The following is a 20,517-nucleotide window of genomic DNA, read 5'->3' on the forward strand; positions in this document are numbered from 1 at the left end:
TCATGATTCATGAGTTTGAGAGCCCCACAACGGCTCACTGCTGTCAGTGTAGACCGTGCTTCAGATCCTCTATCCCCCCTCTCTGTGCCCCTCCCTCTCCTCCGCTGACACTCTCCCTCCCTCTCTCTCTCTCGTCAAAAATAACTTTTAAAAAAATTAATAAAAACAAAACAAAACACGGTTTGTGTTCTTTTTATAACTGTGGCCTTTCTCCAACTTGTCCTCTGTATCAACTTGCATCTTGCATCCTGTTCACTTGGAGATACATTGCTTTCCTTTCAAGGCCAAATTCAAATATTATCTCCATGAGAAACCTTTTTTCTTGCCATTTCTCATCCACTCTTCAAACACTGTTAACTTAGAATGTAGCACAAACCTTTGTTACAGAACTTACCTCACTTGAGTGTAACTACAATGAATCCACTCAAGGGTTATGGAGCAACAATCATGCTCCAGGGTCTAGCACCAAAGACATAAAAAATCACAGTTCCTACTGCCAAGAAACTCATCCCCCAGCTTTTTTTTTCAGTCAGAATCTTCATCTGAACCACAGAACACAATAACTGTTTTCTGAATTCTCTCAAGGATGATGCATAACTAGCACTATTATACATAATAAATGTTTTAGGGCATCAGGGCTTAATGTTCTTGAGAAACACTAGGTGATCAAACACTGGTCAATTATAGTAGCAATAGGTGCTATGACAGAGATAAACCCAGGGGGAAAAGGAGAGAAGGAGAACAATACTTATGATATCATATATGTATATGTATATATATATATATATATATATATATATATATAAAACATTGCATTATAATGTTATAATATATTATAATAATACTTATAATAATAATTACTTATGTGTTTGCTTCTCTGGTCCCATGTTTTACTCTTTTTCTATCCTCACTTAGTATCTAGCACAGGCTCATTTTATGATGGTCTTTTAATACCTATTTTTAATGAAAAGCACTGGAATTCATCTTTATGGCTATGTGCTTTCAGAATCTAGCCAAGGCAATGCAAATCATATTTATAAACCCAGCATCTACTCAGTGTTTGGGACACAGTTGGCACTCAGTGAGAACTTGAGTAAATGAACAAATTTGGAAGAGTTGTTACTCAAGGATCATAAGTACTACTTAAAGAAAAACTCATATGAATGTAAAAATCTGTCCTATTGGGGCACCTGGGTGGCTCAGCTGGTTGAGCATCTGAAGCTTGATTTCGGCTCAGGTCATGATCTCACGGTTTGTTGGTTGGAGCCTCAGGTCAGGCTTTGCACTGACAGCAGAGCCTGCTTTGAAATCTCTGTCTCCCTTTCTCATCTGTCCCTTCCCCCTCCCTCTCAAAATAAACATTAAAATTTTTTTAAAATCTGTCCTATTACCTAAACTACATTTCTGGGTATCTCACTTCAAATTTAATTGCTTTGTGTGTTATGTGTGTTTCAAAGACAAAAAAATAACAAGTTTGTTAAACATGCAAGTAAGGTTACATGAAGTGAAAAAAGGCTGCATTTCCGTGGGTAGAAGTTGGGGGTAGGGGTAAGTGGTGATATTTTCACTGTTCTTTTATATCTAATAAAGGCAAAGAAATTTACTTTGAATATATTTTCAAGAACAAATGGCTTCCAATTGTAAATTGGGTTTAGGAGAAAATAGTAGGGAAATATGCAAAATGCCATAAAATTTTGGTGTCGTAAAGAAATTTCAGAGGGTCTGTGATACCTCCTTCTTCTATTAAAAAGTCTGCAGCACCTTGCGGACAGAACTGTCTTTTTATAGTATCACATAAGTGGACCCTGACCAATCTTCTGAGATTATGGTTTCCCCATTTCTGTAAGTTAAAGGCATCTCTTCATTTAATGATCAGTTTAGAAAGATGCCATACTGCTTAGCTGCCTCTAGGGGGCTCTTACTAAAATTCATGTTGCAGAAGTAGCGTTTCTCCAAATGGTTCCTTAATGCCTCGAATACCCAACTAATTTATACCCAAGGAAGAGTTTACTTCCTTTAGGGCATACCATTATATACAAAGTTGTTAAATGTAAATAAATACATAGAAATCTGTTTAAGTTAGCAAATTGTGGTAAGGTAAACTAATCCTATATAAACCACGGCTTAAAAAAGTATAAAAAGTATATATGGAATTCAGCATAAGAATATTGCCATGCAAAAAATGATAATTAACCCAAGTAAACCTTCACACAGTAATTTTCAGCATTTTGGCAAGGGAAAAAATTCTGCTATGAAAGCAGTACTCTAAAAATGAAATAAAGGTTAAGAGACCTAGTTTAAAATTGTTATTAAAACACGCAGGAAATTTACTTTAATGGTCATGGGCGTAGTGCCAACTATTGCAGAAGTAAAAGCTTATTGCTTAGATGGTAAGCATAACTCATCCCCAAGACTATATTCACCCCTAAATTTGGATTGTTGGGGGACTGGCCCTGTCTGTGTCCTGGTGGCTTATCTGCCTTCAGTGTAATTGGATGAGAAGATCCTAATGTACATCTCAGAAAAGAGGGCTGAGCCCATACAGCAGCTCCGTGGCGGGAACTGAGCCAGGGGGACAGGGCACTTTCAGATGCTGAGGCTCTGGCTGTGAGCCTCAGAGTCACTCCTCAGCTACTAGGTTGTACACTGTTTTATATTTTAATATCTCTAAAATCTACATCTGAGGTGTAGTCGAGATGCATCCTAGCCTAGGTGAATTGGCAGCGCTTAGTGATTTTAACATAATTGTGCATCTTACAGTCAACAATGTCATAAAATATGGCAGCTGAGGTGCTCTGACCTTTAATTTGCATAGGAAACTATAGCTTTTAGTTGCATGCTACTGTTTAGAAAGTGTTCTACATAAATTCTATGTAATTTTATATAAATGTACTGATTAATACATAATCAGTCAAACAATTATTAAATAATAACTACAGGTAACGTTAGTGAAGGATTGATTTCAATCTTGGGTGACCGTATCTTTTAGCCTGGGGACACTGGGGAAGAAAATATTAATTTACTCTTTCAAACATTTAAATCTCCCACATGAGGCTTTGCTTTGTGTACAGGTGGGGATAAAGCAATAGTTTTTGAAAAGTAATTTTAACTGAAACCTGATGATGATAATATCCTTAAAATGAAAAAAAAGTATTTGAACTATAAACATTAAGTGAATATCCCCACTTAGTAAGATATCCATGTTTTTCTAAAAAATCTGAGTTTCTCAATTATCTTTACTAATTTCTGATGCATTGGAAGATGGATATTTTATAACTTACGAGAAATAAAGAGGAAAGCACACTGAGCTGAGAATCAATAAACAGGTTTTTCTCCTGAATTATTTTATGCATTAGTGATGTGGCCTCGATAATGTTAAAAAATAACTTGTGATCTCCAAGTTAATTCAATTTCTTTACAAAGCTGTTAGGATAGTTAAATGAAATACCCTTTAAAATGAGATAATGTGTGTCAAATCTCATAAACTCATCTGCAATCAGGAAAATCCTAGTACCTTGTAGGGTCTGGGGCAACATGGAAATAGGGGCTCCTTGTTCAAAAGTTATTAAGAATCTCAAGATGGCAACAGTAAGATATTAAACCAAGACTATATGTCGGACCCTGGGTGACTATATAGGTCATGGGTCTGTCCATGAAGCATATATAGGTTGTATGTCCTATCTGCAATATAACTGTAGCTAATACTATTTATGAAATATTACAGTATACCAGAAGCTATGCTAAGTGCTGCAATTGCATAGTTTCACTAATTCTTTAGGGAGAAGAAAATTGAAGCACTGAACATTAAATACCTTTCTCAGATTATACAGCAACTGAATTCAGGGAGAGTCAGGATTGAACTCAGGTCTGTCTGATTCCAAAGCCATTCATCTTTTTTTTTTTTTTTTAACATTTATTTATTTATTTTGAGAGAGAGAGAGAGAGATGAGAGATGAGAGAGAGAGAGCTGAAGCAGGGGAGTGGCAGAGAGAGAGGAAGAGAGAAAAATCCCAAAGGCCCCATGCTGCCAGCACAGAGCCCAATGTGGGGCTCAAACTCACAAACTGAGACCATGACCTGAACCAAAATCAAGAGTTGGACGCTTAACCAACTGGGCCACGCAAGCACCCCCCAAAGCCATTCATCTTAACTAATTTAATATAATACTAATGTATAACTGCTTACTGTCATCCTCATTTCATTTTATTTACAAACTTAAGCTCAGAAAAATATACATATTTGAAAGACAATTCACTTATTCAGACTTTGAGTAGATGACCTGCATCAACCTAATTATCTAATATTCTGGTACTTTGTACAGAGCTGCTATATAGCACAGTCATATAATATACGTGAAACGAAACCAATGTCTCTGTGCACAGAATAGTTACTCAACGAAGACAAAATCTAATTTCCTATTATTTAAAATCACATGCGTCTGAATGGTATCAGAATTATTTTCATTTTAAAGTAATTAATTTATTCCAAATGTATGACAATCTCTTGAAAAAGACTAATTACTGTGTACAGGATATTTTTCTTCCAAACAGCACTTGATCCAAAGAAGTAAAGTATTAGATTATATCATTTCATAATATAAATTAATATGAAATCCAAAATATTCACTTTGTCTTGGATGGATTTCAGATTTTCAAAATATGTTTCAAGTTGGTAAAAACTTGCATTTATATGGAGGTTTTACTTTTCTTTTTTTTTCTAATGTGTTTTTCTAATCTTCTATGTCATTTTATCTTTTGTATTATTTTCCAATTCTGAGAGTAAAACAATTAATTGTGCTTCAATCCCTTATAAATAGCACGCCATTATAGAGCTGAGCCAAGAGAGGTGTAAGGGATAAAGTAGATTACTTTGTCACCTGCTCTCTGAAGCATTACTGATTTCCTCTGGCAGAATTAATCACAGCTTCTGCTGTATTTCTAGAGCACTTTTTCATACCTTACTTAAAGAATTAGTAATCACCTATTTCTTTGTTGGGCTTGCCTTTCAGATTCCCAAGTGCACTGTCTTATTATTCTATGTGTCCCCAGGGTCTAGTACTGAGCCTGGCACAGAGTGGGTATTGATTATTGTTGATTCATTGAATGGACACATGCAAGTGTTAATGTATAAGCAAATGGAACAATTTAAACAAGATACTCTAGTGGGTGCTGAAATTAGGAGGAAATGTTCAGTCTTAGACATTATTCATTACTGCTTTCTGCTTGGCTGGAAAATGCCATTGTCTATAAATTGTATCAAGTTCTCCAAATTAAAATGTCATTGAACCCCCGACCAAACCATGCTATGCTAGCTTGATATCTGAAAGCACTACAATCCATTATGCCAACTGCTGATACAGTTCCAGGCTATGGGAGCATCTGCCAAAAATGATGGGAAATAAAAGTCTGTGGGTCCCCTGGAAGGGAGGCTGCTATGTCCAAAAAGCTGAATTCCAGACAAGGACTCACCAGATGCTTTGTAAGCTAAAGAGCTGAGTTCCACTTGCTTGGGGACTGAGCAGATGGGACTCCCTGAACCCAGTCTCGAAGAGTGTCGATGGCAAAATGCCTAGCTTCTGCCCCATTTGCTTATCTCTCTTGTCCCCAAGGCTACAACGTACAGAGGGAAACTGACTCTTAGCAATGGAGGAGGCCAATACTTCAGAGAAGTCTACAAAGTACTTACAAATGTGTTTTCTGTGTATGTCTGTTCATATGGTTGGCGACAAAGTACGGAAATTTATGACAAGCATTATTATTTACACCCTCAGAGAAGAAAGGTATGCAGGCTGCTAGAGGAAAGAAGAGGCTCACGAAGGTATCAATCATCTCAGTACCAGTTAAAACAGTGGGAGATATAATCCCACTGGAGGTTCATGTATAACTGGGCACCCAAGAAATTTTTCCTGCTCCTTCCCCTCCCCCTTTGACACACTCTTCTTCAACAACACAGCAATCTGGACTGCATTGTTGTGTTTTTTCTTTCCCCTCAAGGTACCTACAAAGTTCATTTTGTCTAATTTTACTTTAATAAAATACTGAGAACAAGAAAAGAGAAGTGGGATTACATGATGAGTAGAGGAAGCAACATAGAACAGCAGTTAAAGTCAAGGATTCCACGGTCAGATTGTTCAGATCTTGGCTCTGCTGCTTAGTTATTGTTTTCTCCTGGGTCAGTTACCTAAGTTCTCCTGTCTCCATGTCCTCTGCCAGGTAGGGATAATACTTATGTGCAACTATCGTCATGCTCAGAGTGTTACCTTTGAACATTCAAAGCACTGAAAAAAAATGATAGTGCACCCCATTATGGAATTTAATAATACAAGTAGTACTGAATATAAAATACCCTAATCCACATATATACACAGAAATTTTATTTTTCTTCCATGATTCTCTTGCTGCTTTGCTTGAAATACTAAATATCAAATTATTTCACACAGTTTCATTTATTTTTTTAAAGTAAATTACTTTTGCTTGGTTGCTGATGCTCCCAGCACAAGCCAATTGGGTAACTCACCAAATGTTGTAGATACAATATGACAAGTAAAGAATGATTAACACCTTATTATTACTACTCTGGAATATATCAACTACCTTATCCTTTCAGTCATAGCTTTGACTTTTAATGTCCCTATGTAGAGTGCCTAGTCCAACCCTAGACACAATTAGGTACCACAGAGTTTGTATCACTGGAATTTATTTGGATGGTCTCATTCAGGCAATGCAATCTAACCAGCGAAAGTACTCAACTTACAGACGGAGTATCAGGGTCACGTCCAACCCTACCAGAGGCATGTGTTCTGCTGAGATCTCAAGATCTCAAGAGTCCTCATTGGCATAATGGAGATATTATTATTATTATTATTATTATTATCATCACTATTACTATTACCTCACATGGGTGCTTGGAAAGACATCATTAAAAGGAACAAGGGATTTTTTGACTTAAAAAAAGTTGTGGTCTGCTGTCCTGCAAATGAAATGAGGCCATGGTAATTGACCTGTTTGCATTTTAGTGCTGACACTTTGTTACAGCAGAAGAGTTAAAAACACTTCAGTATTTCCAAGATCTGGAAGAAATTAGGCAGGGCATGTAATAAATCAGGTTTATGGCACGTAAGATTTTGTCAAATTCTTTGACATTCCCAAAATTCTATCTCATTTTCTTGTAAATTGCCATCTTCTGCTGTTTAAATCTGATGGAGAAAACTTGTTTTCTTTCTAGACAAGAACGTCTGACCAGAACCCTGCAGGCCAATCTGCCTCCTTTCCTGTTGGACTAAACCAAGCTCTCTTGTGAGTCACTAAGCCAAGACCCTGCCTCTAGAAAGTCAGCCCCCAGAAAATTGGTGAGTCCTCATGTTAGGAATAGGAATCCCTCTCTATTTTTTTTTTTTTTTTGCAGTCAATTATTTGAGATCATTAGCAAAACCTAATTTTAAGTAATTAGTTCAAATGAGGACATTTTACCAATATAATTAAGGTGGTATTATCCCCAGTTATATAATAATACAGTGAGTAAATATATTCAGATCTGAACGGAAAATGTCCAGGAAGAAGTGATAAGGGAATGCAAAACGCAGTTCCCTTCCTGAGAGAGTGAATGAGGCATGGGGAGAGGGCAATGTAAACTGTAAAATGCTACCTACCAAGGCACAGACTGGGACAGCACAGCAAGAGAGCAAAGGCAGAACATATGTATAGGTATCAGGGACCTGGGAGGAAATGAAAACCTGCGGAGAATGTGTTGAATCATGACTTTGGAGCTCATATGAATAGGTCCTCCCAACTAAAGATGTCCTTCCTCTTCCAAGTTGCATGATTTACAGACATGAGTGAAGACCTCTTTACTCTCCACATTCCTGCTAGGTCAAATTTCTACAAGAGGTCACAAAGCCTTCTCTTTCAAACTTGTTAAGATAACTTAAAAGCAAATTCTGCCATGGATCTTTGTTCTTACATGTAACTGACAGGCACTCCATTCTTCCCTGAGCAAAGAGGGAACTAAGAACAGAAGGACACCTGAGGACACCCATTTGATGAGCTACTTCTACCACAAGGGTTTAAATTCAGAAACTTTCACAACTGTCTAAACGTCTCTGTTATCCAAAAGAAGAAAGGTAGGAATTAAGAGGTATTTACACAAAGGATACATAGTACCTCTTTCCCAGTGCTGACGCTGGCACCCATGGGAATTTCAGGGCTGCACTGTGAATGGCAGAGAGGACCATGCTGATTATGTGGAGGAATCAACTATTTTTTTAACGGGGTGGGGGGGGGATGCTTACATAAGAGGATATTTTCTGAATCTCATCCACCACATAACATCTTCCAAATTTTTAGCGCTAAAAGCTTCTCAGTGTAATTAAAGGCTGAGCTGATCTAATTAGTTTGATGAAACTTTCAGTAGGGATTTAATTCCCCCTAGCATTTGTCTAATTTTTTGTTTCTAGAATCCTGCTTTAGGCTTATCCCAAATCACTTAGTGGTGACATTCTAAATTGTCTCGCATAGGTAGCATCTCCACTCAAACAAACTGACTGGAAAACTTCCAGCAGGTACATATGGCTAAAAACAAACTTCAAATAAAAGATTCTAAGTTGTTTTATTGAAGACAATCCTATCTTTCCTCCCTCTTCACTTTCATTTCCCTACCAACAAACTCTGTTAAATAATCTTCACCGCAGGAGGGAAATAGGTGTTTCAAAGCATTTTTGGAGGCACAAAGAGACTAAGAAATGCATAATAGCAGGGGTAGATTCCCAGGAAAGATTAATGAGGGAGTGGCATGATCCTTCTTTGTAAGTCATTTACTACAGAAGCCTTCATGGTCAAAATATTGGGATAGAAATAAGGATTAGTGAGATTTTCATCTATCTTTGAAGATTAAAAAAATTCTCTAATGAGCACCTTAGGAATCAACTGGGATACGTTTATACAGAAAAATAGTTTTCCAAGTAATTTAATGTGAATGGACAGGACTGTAGGTGTCTTCAGATAGACTGCAAGAATCTCACTCTGATGCTGTGATTTGCCTTTCTGTAGGCTCCTCCAATTTCTTCTCCTATTGTAGCAATCACTCAAATATGGCTCGCTAGAAAAATTAAATTTAACTTAAAGTGATCACCAATTCTTTTTTTTTTTAATTTTTTTAAAGTTTATTTATTTTTGAGACAGAGAGAGACAGAGCATGAACGGGGGAGGGTCAGAGAGAGAGAGGGAGATGCAGAATCTGAAGCAGGCTCCAGGCTCTACGCTGTCAGCACAGAGCCCAATGCGGGGCTCGAACTCACAGACCGCGAGATCATGACCTGGGCCGAAGCTGGATGCTTAACCGACTGAGCCACCCAGGTGCCCCAAGTGAGCACCAATTCTTAAGCAACATATAATTCAGCTTTACTCAGTGTTATAAAAAATGCAAAAGATATAAACAAATGTTTCTGCCAAAGCACAGTTAGCATTGCTCTTGTAAAAGTCAGATTACAAAGCATATTTTTAAAGACCTATCACCCTCTAGGAATCTCATAGATGTGGGCTATTTAATGGTAATTTATTACTTACAATTTTGTACTTTATTCTCAAATTTATATCCCTGAAAGTCATTTTCACTGAGCTCAAACATTTCTTTAAAGATATTTTTATTTACTTATGATGAAAATTTAAATATTTTTAAAATACTTTGTCTTATTATAAATTCCTGGCCATTCAAGGTTTCTCTCTCTCTCTCTCTCTCTCTCTCTCTCTCTCTCTCTCTCTCTCAACAAACTAAGGTTAGGTTTTGCCAAATTATGTTAAGCTAATTTTACTTCAGTTTGAAATTGATTGTCACTAAAGTATAACAACATTTTCTTACTGAGGCTTGGTTGTCTTACATGCAAGCTTAGTCTCATTTCAAATGCCATACAGGGAAAGCCCTAACTGCTTCGAATGAACATTAGATTTTGGGTTGTTTCATCATGTTGAGTAATGTCTTTTTTTTTTTTTTCCCACTTTAAAGAACGGAGGTATGAATTAGTGAGGATGGCAGGCCATCTTTTTGTCTTGAGATCACTGTTTGCAATAAAACAGAGTCAGCCATTCAGATATTCTCTTTTATCTGACAGTACTTTATGTTCTACTCCTGTTACCCCTTCATTGCTCTTGGGTAGGTCAGGTGACTACTCTAGGTCTGTTTCTCCATTTCCAAAATAAGAAGACTGGACTTGGAGAATGATTTCCAGGATCTTTCTTATTCTAACCCTCCAAAATTTCTTCTATGACTTCAGACATGGTGTTACTAGTATATGCCCCAGGATTAGTCATCTTCAAAGGGTTGCACAACAGATTGAAAAACGAATTTTATGCACCACATGCTCCAGGGTAGAATGCTTATGGAAACTTAAGGAAGGTTTACATGGGCTTACTGTTATCACATGTGGTGAGAATGAACATGGGCAGTTTCTCTCTTTTTAGTAACTCTACAAAGCTCATTTACCTGAAATGAGGTGATTTAACTCCAAATCTATGACAGTTGGTCACAATTTCATCTCAGAAGTAGGAAGAGCAGGGCATTCTAAATAGTAATTCAGACATGGATGGAAACTATGACCCATCCAAAAGCCCTCCAAGTAAAGTATGTTGTCATTTACAGGCTGATTATGCCTATACCCTTCTACCCTCTAGTATCTCTAGTATGTCAGGAGGAAATGAAGAAAACAGATAACATACCAAAAACAAAACAAAAACAAAACAACTGGCAGCACTTGCTCTGTACACATCCCCCAGGTTGTGGAAGTGAGAGACATGGGAGGTACCCAATCAATAAGGAGGAATGATATCAATCCAAAACCTGTAGAGATAATGACATGAGTGAACGTGCATTGCATGGACTCAGGAGGGGCTAATTAAATGTCATATGGAAGACTACTTGGCTTATTTTTGCTATAGTGATTTTTGTGATTGAAAACCAATTAAAAATAGATGAGTTCTAAAGTGTATCTACTACTCATTAACATTTAAACATCACAGACATTAATCTGAAGTACAGTTTAATCTGAAACTATAATTTCAGACTCAGCAATCCATTGCAGCTTCCTACACTCAAAAAGTTGTCCTGCCACGCTGAACTGTCAGAAGACAATGAGACTCAGCTAAACCTGAGGGTTCACTACAGAAAACCTCATGTTTTTTACTGAATACCCCAAGAGCTCTGTAGCTACATTCAAGCTTAGATCCCATTAGATCTCCTTTCCTTTTTTCTAGTCCACGGCATGACTGACTTTCCATAGATAAAGCAGAGCCTATGGACTGACTCTAGGTTGGCCTGTTCATAGTAACAGTGAGGAAATGGGGTGGGTGGAGGTGTGCTTCTGTGCACCCCTTTCACAGTCCTCTTAACCATAAGGGATTTTAGGCATCTTATCATGAAATGTAGTTATTATTTTTTTTACCATGTTTCTCCCCAGTCTGGACATATTCTCCATTCCCTGTCTATACCAAACAGTCATCCATCAAGACTCTCATATCTTACTCTTTTGTGTATCTTCCTTGTCTACTAGATCTCTTAATTATTTCATTCTCTTGACTCCAAAGGGCATAACTCTGCCGCACAATTTAGTCCCTCATCATAGTCTATTATATATTTACAAAAGCTGTTTCTGTTTTTAAGAGACTCAAGGGTTTGCACAGTCTCCTATGGCAGGGACCCCAACAGACATTTCTTTGGGACACCGTATTAGGTGGTTAAGAACACAACAGAGTCTGAAATCAGATTTCTTTGATTAAGCTCTAGGCTTTAATACTTGTTAGCTGTGAGACTTCCTCAAGAAACTTACCTGCTCCAAAACCTGATACCTTCTCTGAAAAATGCAGATAATAAAATTACTACTTGTACTGTGGAAATCCCTGTAAAACTCTTAGGAGAGCAGCAAGCACAAAATAAGAGTTCAGAATATGCCAGTACTATTATTATAATAATGAAAATAATAATTATTTTATTATGCCCACAGAACTTAGCAAAGTACTGGGTCATGCTACATATTAAGGGTAAAAGTTATTCTCTGGGAGGAAATCAATCCCTCTCACCACAAAGTACGGTTAAATTCAACTTTTCAGAAAACTGCACCTCCTTATATTTGTTAAGACTAGCATTTTCAAATCCCTCTTAGGATTCTTCTATATCATCCACATACTGGGCAAACCAGTATATATTCATAAATGGAAGAGAGGCAAGGATAACTTAAGCAGTGGCCGTTTTTTCACTGGTTTATCTGAATCGAGTTTATATGATTAGAATATTTTCCTTAGAATAAACCAAAAGTATATAACTGCTTAGAAATAGCACCCATGGCAAATCATTCATAAATTCAAAGTATTCAACTTTACATTTGGAGCTCTATACCATTAAACTGCAGCCATAGAATGCAACAGAAGTCTCTGATTCTAGCAGCCAAAGAAACTGGGTTGTACCCTGATTGAAAACAGGCAGCTTGTATGGAAAAATATTAATATAAGTTGAAATTCAAGGACTTCCCGATCTTTCTCTCCCTGTACCCCGCCAAGTTCCAATTCTATCAAGAGTTATAATAGATAAGGGCAGCTGAGAATGAGGGATGAATTACTGATATCTTTTAGTCTGATAGTTTGGCTCAGGTAAATATCAAGTATGCTTATCAGATAACAAATGAAATAGCTTTACTCTTTAGAACACATTTAAACATAAGAACAAAATCATCTCATCATACAGACTCATTTGTTTTGTTTTATGCAGCCTCTCTTGTAGCTGAATTTTAATTTTTTTTTTCCAAGTCACCACTGTATAAATAACACATAGACATTTAAGTAAAAATGAGCAAGGCATTTAACTTCACTCTACACCAATATTTTTTTTGTGCTTGGCTTCCTTGTATAGCTAATACACACACTACCCATGCAGATCTTAATTGTGACTTACAGACTACTAACGAAGAGGAACTGAATTCCTCATAATGGTCTCTGAGATCCCTCCCTCCCCAGTCCTACATAAACAACAGTAGAATTACTGAATTAAGGTTGTGCCATTGACTCCTCAAACACTGGGTCTCAGCAAAGGTGCTTTCAGTCCGGATCTGAAATGATGGCATCATGGATTAGAAATGATTCCAGTGACAATGATATTTACCTCTTGAGACAGCCCATAAAGTTGTTACTGACTGGTGACCCTGGAAGGTCTGCTGTGCTGGGACTGCCTCCAACATAGAAAAAGTCATCAGACCCCAGCATGGTATAATCTTCTTGCGGTAGCCCGTGTGGTAAGAAATCCCATCCACTGATATTGTCACCTAGATAACAAAGCACAGGGAAAGGACACGCTATACTCAGACCTAGATACTGTAATCCTGGGATATGCCTGTTTTGTGTTTTGTTTTGTTTTATTTTTTTCATTTTGTTTTTGCTTTTTTTTTTTTTTTTTTTTTTTGTTTGGTTTTTATTTTTAGTACCTATGGCGGAACCCATTTTCATGTCTGTTTGAAGTTTATTCTTGGATTCTATTCAACTAGCCCTAAGAGATCTAAACTAGTTAGAGAGTTAACTGATTATTGGACTAGTGTCAGCATCATCCCTACTGCAACTCAAAAGTTATTTAGCAGACACAAAAATGGTGTTAGTAAAATGCTTCCTAGGTTAGTTTGCTGGTGTACATATTAGTAAAGTTTAGTCGTCTGTTATTCACTAATCACAACGTGCACCTTGTTAACATAAAAGGCGCAAGCTATTTCCAGCAACGTCACTATTTGCACTATTGAGCAGCAGTTGTTCAGCATGCAAGTGCCTAAATCCATGCCAAAGGGAAGGAAAGGCAAAACAACCAGTGGAAGCAGCACACGCTGATGTGCACCTGCAGGAGGGACCGTACAGTTCAGAAAGGAAAGGAAAGAAACAGGGAGAACCAAAGGAAAAAAAAAAAACAAAAAAAACAACTGCTTTGTGATGACGTAAAGATGAGTGGGTGTGGCATCTCCAACATTCCAAATCAGGTGGGCATGCCATGCATCATGAATGGTTAGAGACTGGCTGAGCTTGCGGTCACCTCGGGCCAGCCACCATTTTGTCTTATCCCGTGTTAACCACAGCTGGATGCAAAACGTTCGAAACGTTACGGCCCCTACAGGTGAGTTGGAAAACGGAAGTTGACAGGAACAGGTAAAAAATAAGAAGGTCAACAACAGATGAAAGAAGGAGGTCAAAGTAAGCAGAAGAGTACCAACCGCAGTTCCTCTTTTGTTAATGATGTCTACAGTTAAAAGAAAGAAAGAAAACACACGGCAAACCCAAATCAGAAACCATTAGAATGATATCTACCGAACAATGTAGTTTGTTTACCATCAGCGTGTCCAATGCCTGAGTGCTTTGTGGAGAAGGGGGGAGAAAGGAAATTAAAACTGTGAACAGAATAACGATCGTTACTTAAAAATATGATGGTCTCTACCATGTTAGTACATTTTTGATTCAGGTACGGTTAGTATGAATGAAACATTCCATGAATGACATGTTAGTTATTAAGCATGTAGTAACATAGAAAAAGGGCAAAAAAATTTTACAAGAAAAAAGCAGCCTAACAAATAGGCCTCCCACAGAGGTAATATTTTTTCCTGCCAGCATTGTTCGTAACTTGCTACTAGATAGAACAGACACATGGCACGTTCCCTTTGTCTCCCTGAGTACATCTGAAGGTCATTTAAAAGTCTAAAAGGGATTCAAAGGCCTAAAGCTCATCAGCTGACCACTGCCGCCTTATGCCCGTAAGTGATCCCTCCCCCACCCTGGCCCACCCAGCCCCAGCAAATTCATAGGAATTGTTGGCATTGCCCTGCTACTCAATTTTACAGCATACAAGGACTCCTCCTCAACTCCAAACTTCTTCGGTCATATTGATGGACTTTAGGGTCACAGTTTACTGCAATGAACAAAGCAAAGATCCTGACACATAGAATGAGTAGAATGGATTTGTTTTTAATCTGTCCTGCCACACATGCACCCCAGCTGTATAACCAGTTTCCTTTGAGCTACCAATTCACAGTTTGGTTTGTAACCTGAGCAAAGGCAAATCTAGAAAGTGGGCTCCTCAAGCCCCACCCTTCCTTCTGCGCTTCTCTCAAATGAGCCTCCGGTCTCTTGGTGAGAATCTGAGAGAAAAAATAAAAAAAAGGAAAACCAAAGAGACAGACTTATAGGAAATCTTTGGTCTATAGCTGCACTGAGGGTGGGCGACTAACTCCCAGGGCAGATGTGAAGCATGCAGGGCCCCTCCCATGCCAAGAGGCCTCTGAAAGGTCTTTGAGGGTCTCAAGAATCCATCAGTTTTACTTGTCTGCCTTAGCTAAACTAAGTCTGCACTCCTAAAATGCCTTTTTTTTTTTTTTTGCCTCTCTAGTTTGGATAGTTTAAGCCTTTCAGAAGCGGGAAAGAAATGTTAGATGGTAACAGCTCAGAAAGAGAGGGCTGTTTTAGTAAAGGAAAACCAGAGACAATCCGGATCATTCCTCCAACTGTTCAGCAGGAAACAACAATATGTTAAGGATATTAGTTTGAGATCAGCACGTACTGCAGAAAAATTAGTCACTGTCAACACTTAACAAATGACACATTGTAATATAAAATTTCAAATAATAACCCAAACTTATAATGTTCAATATAAAAGGACAATCTATTACTTTCCATCTGTGTATACAGATAGATATACTGTAATAAGATGCCTCAGTTACAAACATACAGTATATGTGGACCCACGATTTACTAAAAGAATTGATATTTTACTAGTATATAGACTCTTGAAAGAATTTTTTTTTAAATACAACCAAACAGAAATGGGCACCTAGAAGATGAAATGGTCTCTCCGGAGCCATTTGGGATTTAAAGTATCTGTGCTAAAAAAATAAAAAAAAACTTCGGTAAACAGAATCTCAGGAGATGTATAGGCCCCCAAAGTCATTTTTCCCCTTGAGGGGCTTTTCATGTCCCATGTCAGAGGTGGAGGTGGGGAGGGAGTAGGGATTGATACAATCCCAAATCACAAACACACTAATTTTTTTTTTTTACTACAAAAAAGGAACTGTGATTAATGACCCCAATGTGCATGCTTCCAAATGATCACCATGAAAACTATAATTTAAAATCAAACAAAAAAAAATAAAAAAAAAAACCAACAAAATCACACACATCACTAGGAAGGGCAGGTCGCAGGGATTTCCTTGCAGCGATCTGGGCAATTGTCACATGTCGCTGTATTAAAATAGCCTTTGGGCCCCCAGAACTTTCTAGATATGCCCCTGCTCAAGTATGGCAGGAAGATTCATCTCAGAAGAAGAAAAAGCTAATTTGTAAGCGACTCTGAGGAGCCCTGCATCATGTTGTTAGGATTTTCAAGTACCACACACACAGCTGTAGTGAGAAACAAAGCCAGTAACTCTCTTATCCACTGCGCTGTTACCTGACGCAGATTCCTGGTGACTTTCACATCATGCCAGGCTTATCATTAAACTTTCCATTCACGGGCTCCACTAGTGCTTCAAAGGCCCCTGATCCCAAAGTAATGACCAGAGAAACAGCTCATTTTCAGGCAAGATGACATAATCAGCCGATTCCCGGTGTGAAGCATCAGTCCATCCTCTGAAGAGTTTTAAAGGACAGAGAGTATTCATCGCTGCTGCTTTGGATGGGGTTTTGAGACAAGTCGTAGCAGAAGTATTCAGATCCCTTGAAAGTGGCAATATATTCTCTTTTCCTAGAGGAAACAAATATACACATGCATAAGTAAAGAAATATACTATGTAAATCAGCAGACCTTAACACAAACAAAATCAATCAGCCCCCAAATTAACTCTATTAATTAACATTCATGACCAAGAGCCCTGTCAAACAGAATCAAATGGTACTGTAGGTGGCAGTATATTTTTAATAAGCCTCTTAAGCTATGTGGGCCATCAAATGGAATAGCTAAAGCTGACATTCCTTGAAAATTCACTTAATTTTTAAGTATCACTGACTGCAAGAGCTCTGATCAGAGAACGTAGCTCTATGATATCTTCAGGGCATGAATCAGGTACCATAAATGCATATTGGATGGTTCTACTCTGCTGGCAACAATGGGTTCCAATGTGTTTGCAACATTCCCGCCATCCAACTGCGGCGTTATTTTAATTTTCAGTGAGACATTTATATTCAAAGATCTTCTCAGTGAAGAGCCAAATATTTTCATCCCTGAGGAACCATGACAAATTATCTGGTAAGGGGAGAGCAAAGAAAAAAATAGAATTTGGTCTGGGAGTAAATAGATCTCCTCCAGAGCATGTGCATTCTTTTTTTTTTTTTTTTCCCTCCCTGGATGGAGTTTAATGGAGTCTGCTGGATTGTTGATTCATTCCCTGATCTCACCAAGCAGATGGTAGGGCTGGCTTTTATGACACTGGTAAAATTTCCAGCACATCAACATGGGAATAGCATGTAAATGAAGTCTTAACATTTTCTTTATATCTGTCTCTACCATTTTTACAAGTAACAATGTGGATCCCGCAAGATGTCAGACAGATCAACCCAAAAAGTGGGTATTTGGAAAAATCAGTCTTCTTTCACTGGTTGAAAGGAAGAGTGTAAGCCAAAGCTTCCTCGACTTCCTAAGCAGTGATGGTATTGCGCCAAGAAAAATGACACAATATGGTCTGGAATCAGCTTCTGATAAACTATAAACACAGAATTATAAGTGGTACTGGCAAATCTAATCTGTTATGTTGGTAATATAGTGTCTCTACCCTGTCTACTGGAGGGTTCATATCAAAAAGGGGCTTACCCTTGGCAATAGGTTTTTACCCCAGAGCTAATGCATCTGACAGTGAAATAGCTCACATCCTTGCATCAGAGCTCAAATCAAGCTTTCAGCTCACCAAAGCCTGATGACCCGACTCTTCGGATGCAGACAGTGCCACAAGTGGGTACAGGTCGGAAAGGCATGGCACTAAGTAAGCACCTAACAAGTAAGCACCTAGGGATTTTCAACAAGGGAGTGTGAGCCCTTGAAGAATAGTCACTGCCTACTAGTAAGTTATTAGTGACAACTAGTGGTCAAGTCAAACCCATCACATTCTGAGGCAGAACCATAGCAAGGACAATGCAAGCCATGCTAGAGGTCCCCTCCCATTCATACACTCAAAATACTGGCTGAGCACCTCCCAAGTGTTAAGCCCAGTCCTAGTCCTTGGGGATAATGGAGTGGCCAAAGCTGACAGGATTCCTATCTTTGTTTTTTTTTGTTTTTTTTGTTTTTTTTTTTTGTTTTTTTTTTTTTTTTTTTTTTTTTTTTATGAAATTTATTGACAAATTGGTTTCCATACAACACCCAGTGCTCATCCCAAAAGGTGCCCCCTCAATACCCATCACCCACCCTCCCCTCCCTCCCACCCCCATCAACCCTCAGTTTGTTCTCAGTTTTTAACAGTCTCTTATGCTTTGGCTCTCTCCCACTCTAACCTCTTTTTTTTTTTTTCCTTCCCCTCCCCATGGGTTCCTGTTAAGTTTCTCAGGATCCACATAAGAGTGAAACCATATGGTATCTGTCTTCTCTGTATGGCTTATTTCACTTAGCATTACACTCTCCAGTTCCATCCACGTTGCTACAAAGGGCCATATTTCATTTTTCTCATTGCCACATAGTACTCCATTGTGTATATATACCACAATTTCTTTATCCATTCATCAGTTGATGGACATTTAGGCTCTTTCCATAATTTGGCTATTGTTGAGAGTGCTGCTATGAACATTGGGGTACAAGTGCCCCTATGCATCAGTACTCCTGTATCCCTTGGATAAATTCCTAGCAGTGCTATTGCTGGGTCATAGGGTAGGTCTATTTTTAATTTTCTGAGGAACCTCCACACTGCTTTCCAGAGCGGCTGCACCAATTTGCATTCCCACCAACAGTGCAAGAGGGTTCCCGTTTCTCCACATCCTCTCCAGCATCTATAGTCTCCTGATTTGTTCATTTTGGCCACTCTGACTGGCGTGAGGTGATACCTGAGTGTGGTTTTGATTTGTATTTCCCTGATAAGGAGCGACGCTGAACATCTTTTCATGTGCCTGTTGGCCATCTGGATGTCTTCTTTAGAGAAGTGTCTATTCATGTTTTCTGCCCATTTCTTCACTGGGTTATTTGTTTTTCGGGTGTGGAGTTTGGTGAGCTCTTTATAGATTTTAGATACTAGCCCTTTGTCCGATATGTCATTTGCAAATATCTTTTCCAGGATTCCTATCTTTGAAAGTTTACAGTCCGGGTGTCTACATCCCTGGTCAGTTCACTATGGCAAGTAGCTTGATACTGGGAGTTAGCACAACTAAATATTTCTGACATACTGAAGGTGGGGGGGGGGAGTAGGTCAAAATATGAAATTAGATCCTGGCTTGGCTACTTGCTAACTGCACTGGAAGGGCAGTTATGCATCTTTCCAAGTCTCAGATTCTGAAAATGGTCAGTTACGCCAGTCTTGCAGGATAAAATGAGATAACGCATGTATAGGCATCTAGCAAAGTTGGTAGGCATGAGGAATGGCAGATGCCTTCCTTCTTGTCTGTCTAATGTAATAAATGTGATAAACAATCTAAAACAAATAGCACATGTCAACTTCATTGGGAAATCTAGAATATTATCTTTAAGGTCAGAATAAGGATGCCTACTATCAACATACTGTACTTGAAGTCATAAATAATTAGGAAGATAGAAAAAATATATAAGCATTATGAAGACTATAAGCGAAAAACTCATATTAGCAAATATTATTGTATGAATTGAAAGACCAAAATAATCTTCAGAGAAATTTTGGATTTAATAATGTATTTCAGGGTTCTGTGTACTGGGACAGTAAGTCTTTTATTTATAAATTTTTTTTTCAAAGGGACAGTAAGTCTTTTAAACATATAAAACAGATCTATAGATTTGATGACATTCCATTAAAAATATGAAATTTTTAAATGAATGTGAATAGATGATTCTACAAGTTCTATGGGAAAAACAAAGAGCCCCAAATAGCCAAGATATGCCAGAGAAAGATGAAGGAACTTTCTTATGTAAAGGTGGACATTTATTACAAAATTATGGTAATGAAGATAGTACATTAGGATAAATAAAAAAAGAGGAATTAAGGGGCGCCTGGGTGGCTCAGTCAGTTGGGCGTCTGACTTTGGCTCAGGTCCTGATCTCACAGTCTGTGAGTTCGGGCCCTGTGTTGGGCTCTGTGCTGACAGCTCAGAGCCTGGAACCTGCTTCTGATTCTGTGTCTCCCTCTCTCTCTGCCCCTCCCCTGCTCATGCTGTGTCTCTCTCTGTCTCAAAAATAAATAAAAACATTAAAAAATTTTTTTAATAAAAAAAGGAGGAATAAAAATACTGAAACTAAAAACAGTCTTAAGCATATATGAAAATGGTCTATATCAAGTAAGGCATTGCCATTAAATAAGTAAAGTATAGATTAGTCAATAAATGGTGCTGGTTATCTATATGAATAAAGTGAAATTGC

The 20,517-nt window shown here is 38.1% G+C and overlaps 2 protein-coding genes across 3 annotated transcripts in view; both read right to left on the minus strand.

The window, feature by feature from the left end:
* Positions 1-13,245, minus strand: part of LOC115511232 (neurexin-1-like) — a 699,173-nt gene extending 685,928 nt beyond the window's left edge. Inside the window, 3 exon segments of the mRNA XM_030311788.1 lie at positions 11,813-11,892; positions 12,942-12,994; positions 13,138-13,245. Coding sequence (XP_030167648.1) covers positions 11,813-11,892; positions 12,942-12,994; positions 13,138-13,238 — 234 coding nt within the window. The 5' untranslated portion in view covers positions 13,239-13,245.
* A 3,260-nt stretch (positions 13,246-16,505) lies between these two features.
* The window catches only part of LOC115510575 (neurexin-1-like), a 423,328-nt gene continuing 419,316 nt past the window's right edge, over positions 16,506-20,517 (minus strand). For both annotated transcript variants that reach the window (XM_030310575.1, XM_030310572.1), the window contains one exon: positions 16,506-16,740. In XM_030310575.1, coding sequence (XP_030166435.1) covers positions 16,517-16,740 — 224 coding nt within the window. In that variant the 3' untranslated portion in view covers positions 16,506-16,516. The remainder of the gene's footprint in view (positions 16,741-20,517) is intronic.

This window comes from Lynx canadensis, chromosome A3 (assembly GCF_007474595.2).
Source record: "Lynx canadensis isolate LIC74 chromosome A3, mLynCan4.pri.v2, whole genome shotgun sequence".
NCBI lineage: Eukaryota > Metazoa > Chordata > Mammalia > Carnivora > Felidae > Lynx > Lynx canadensis.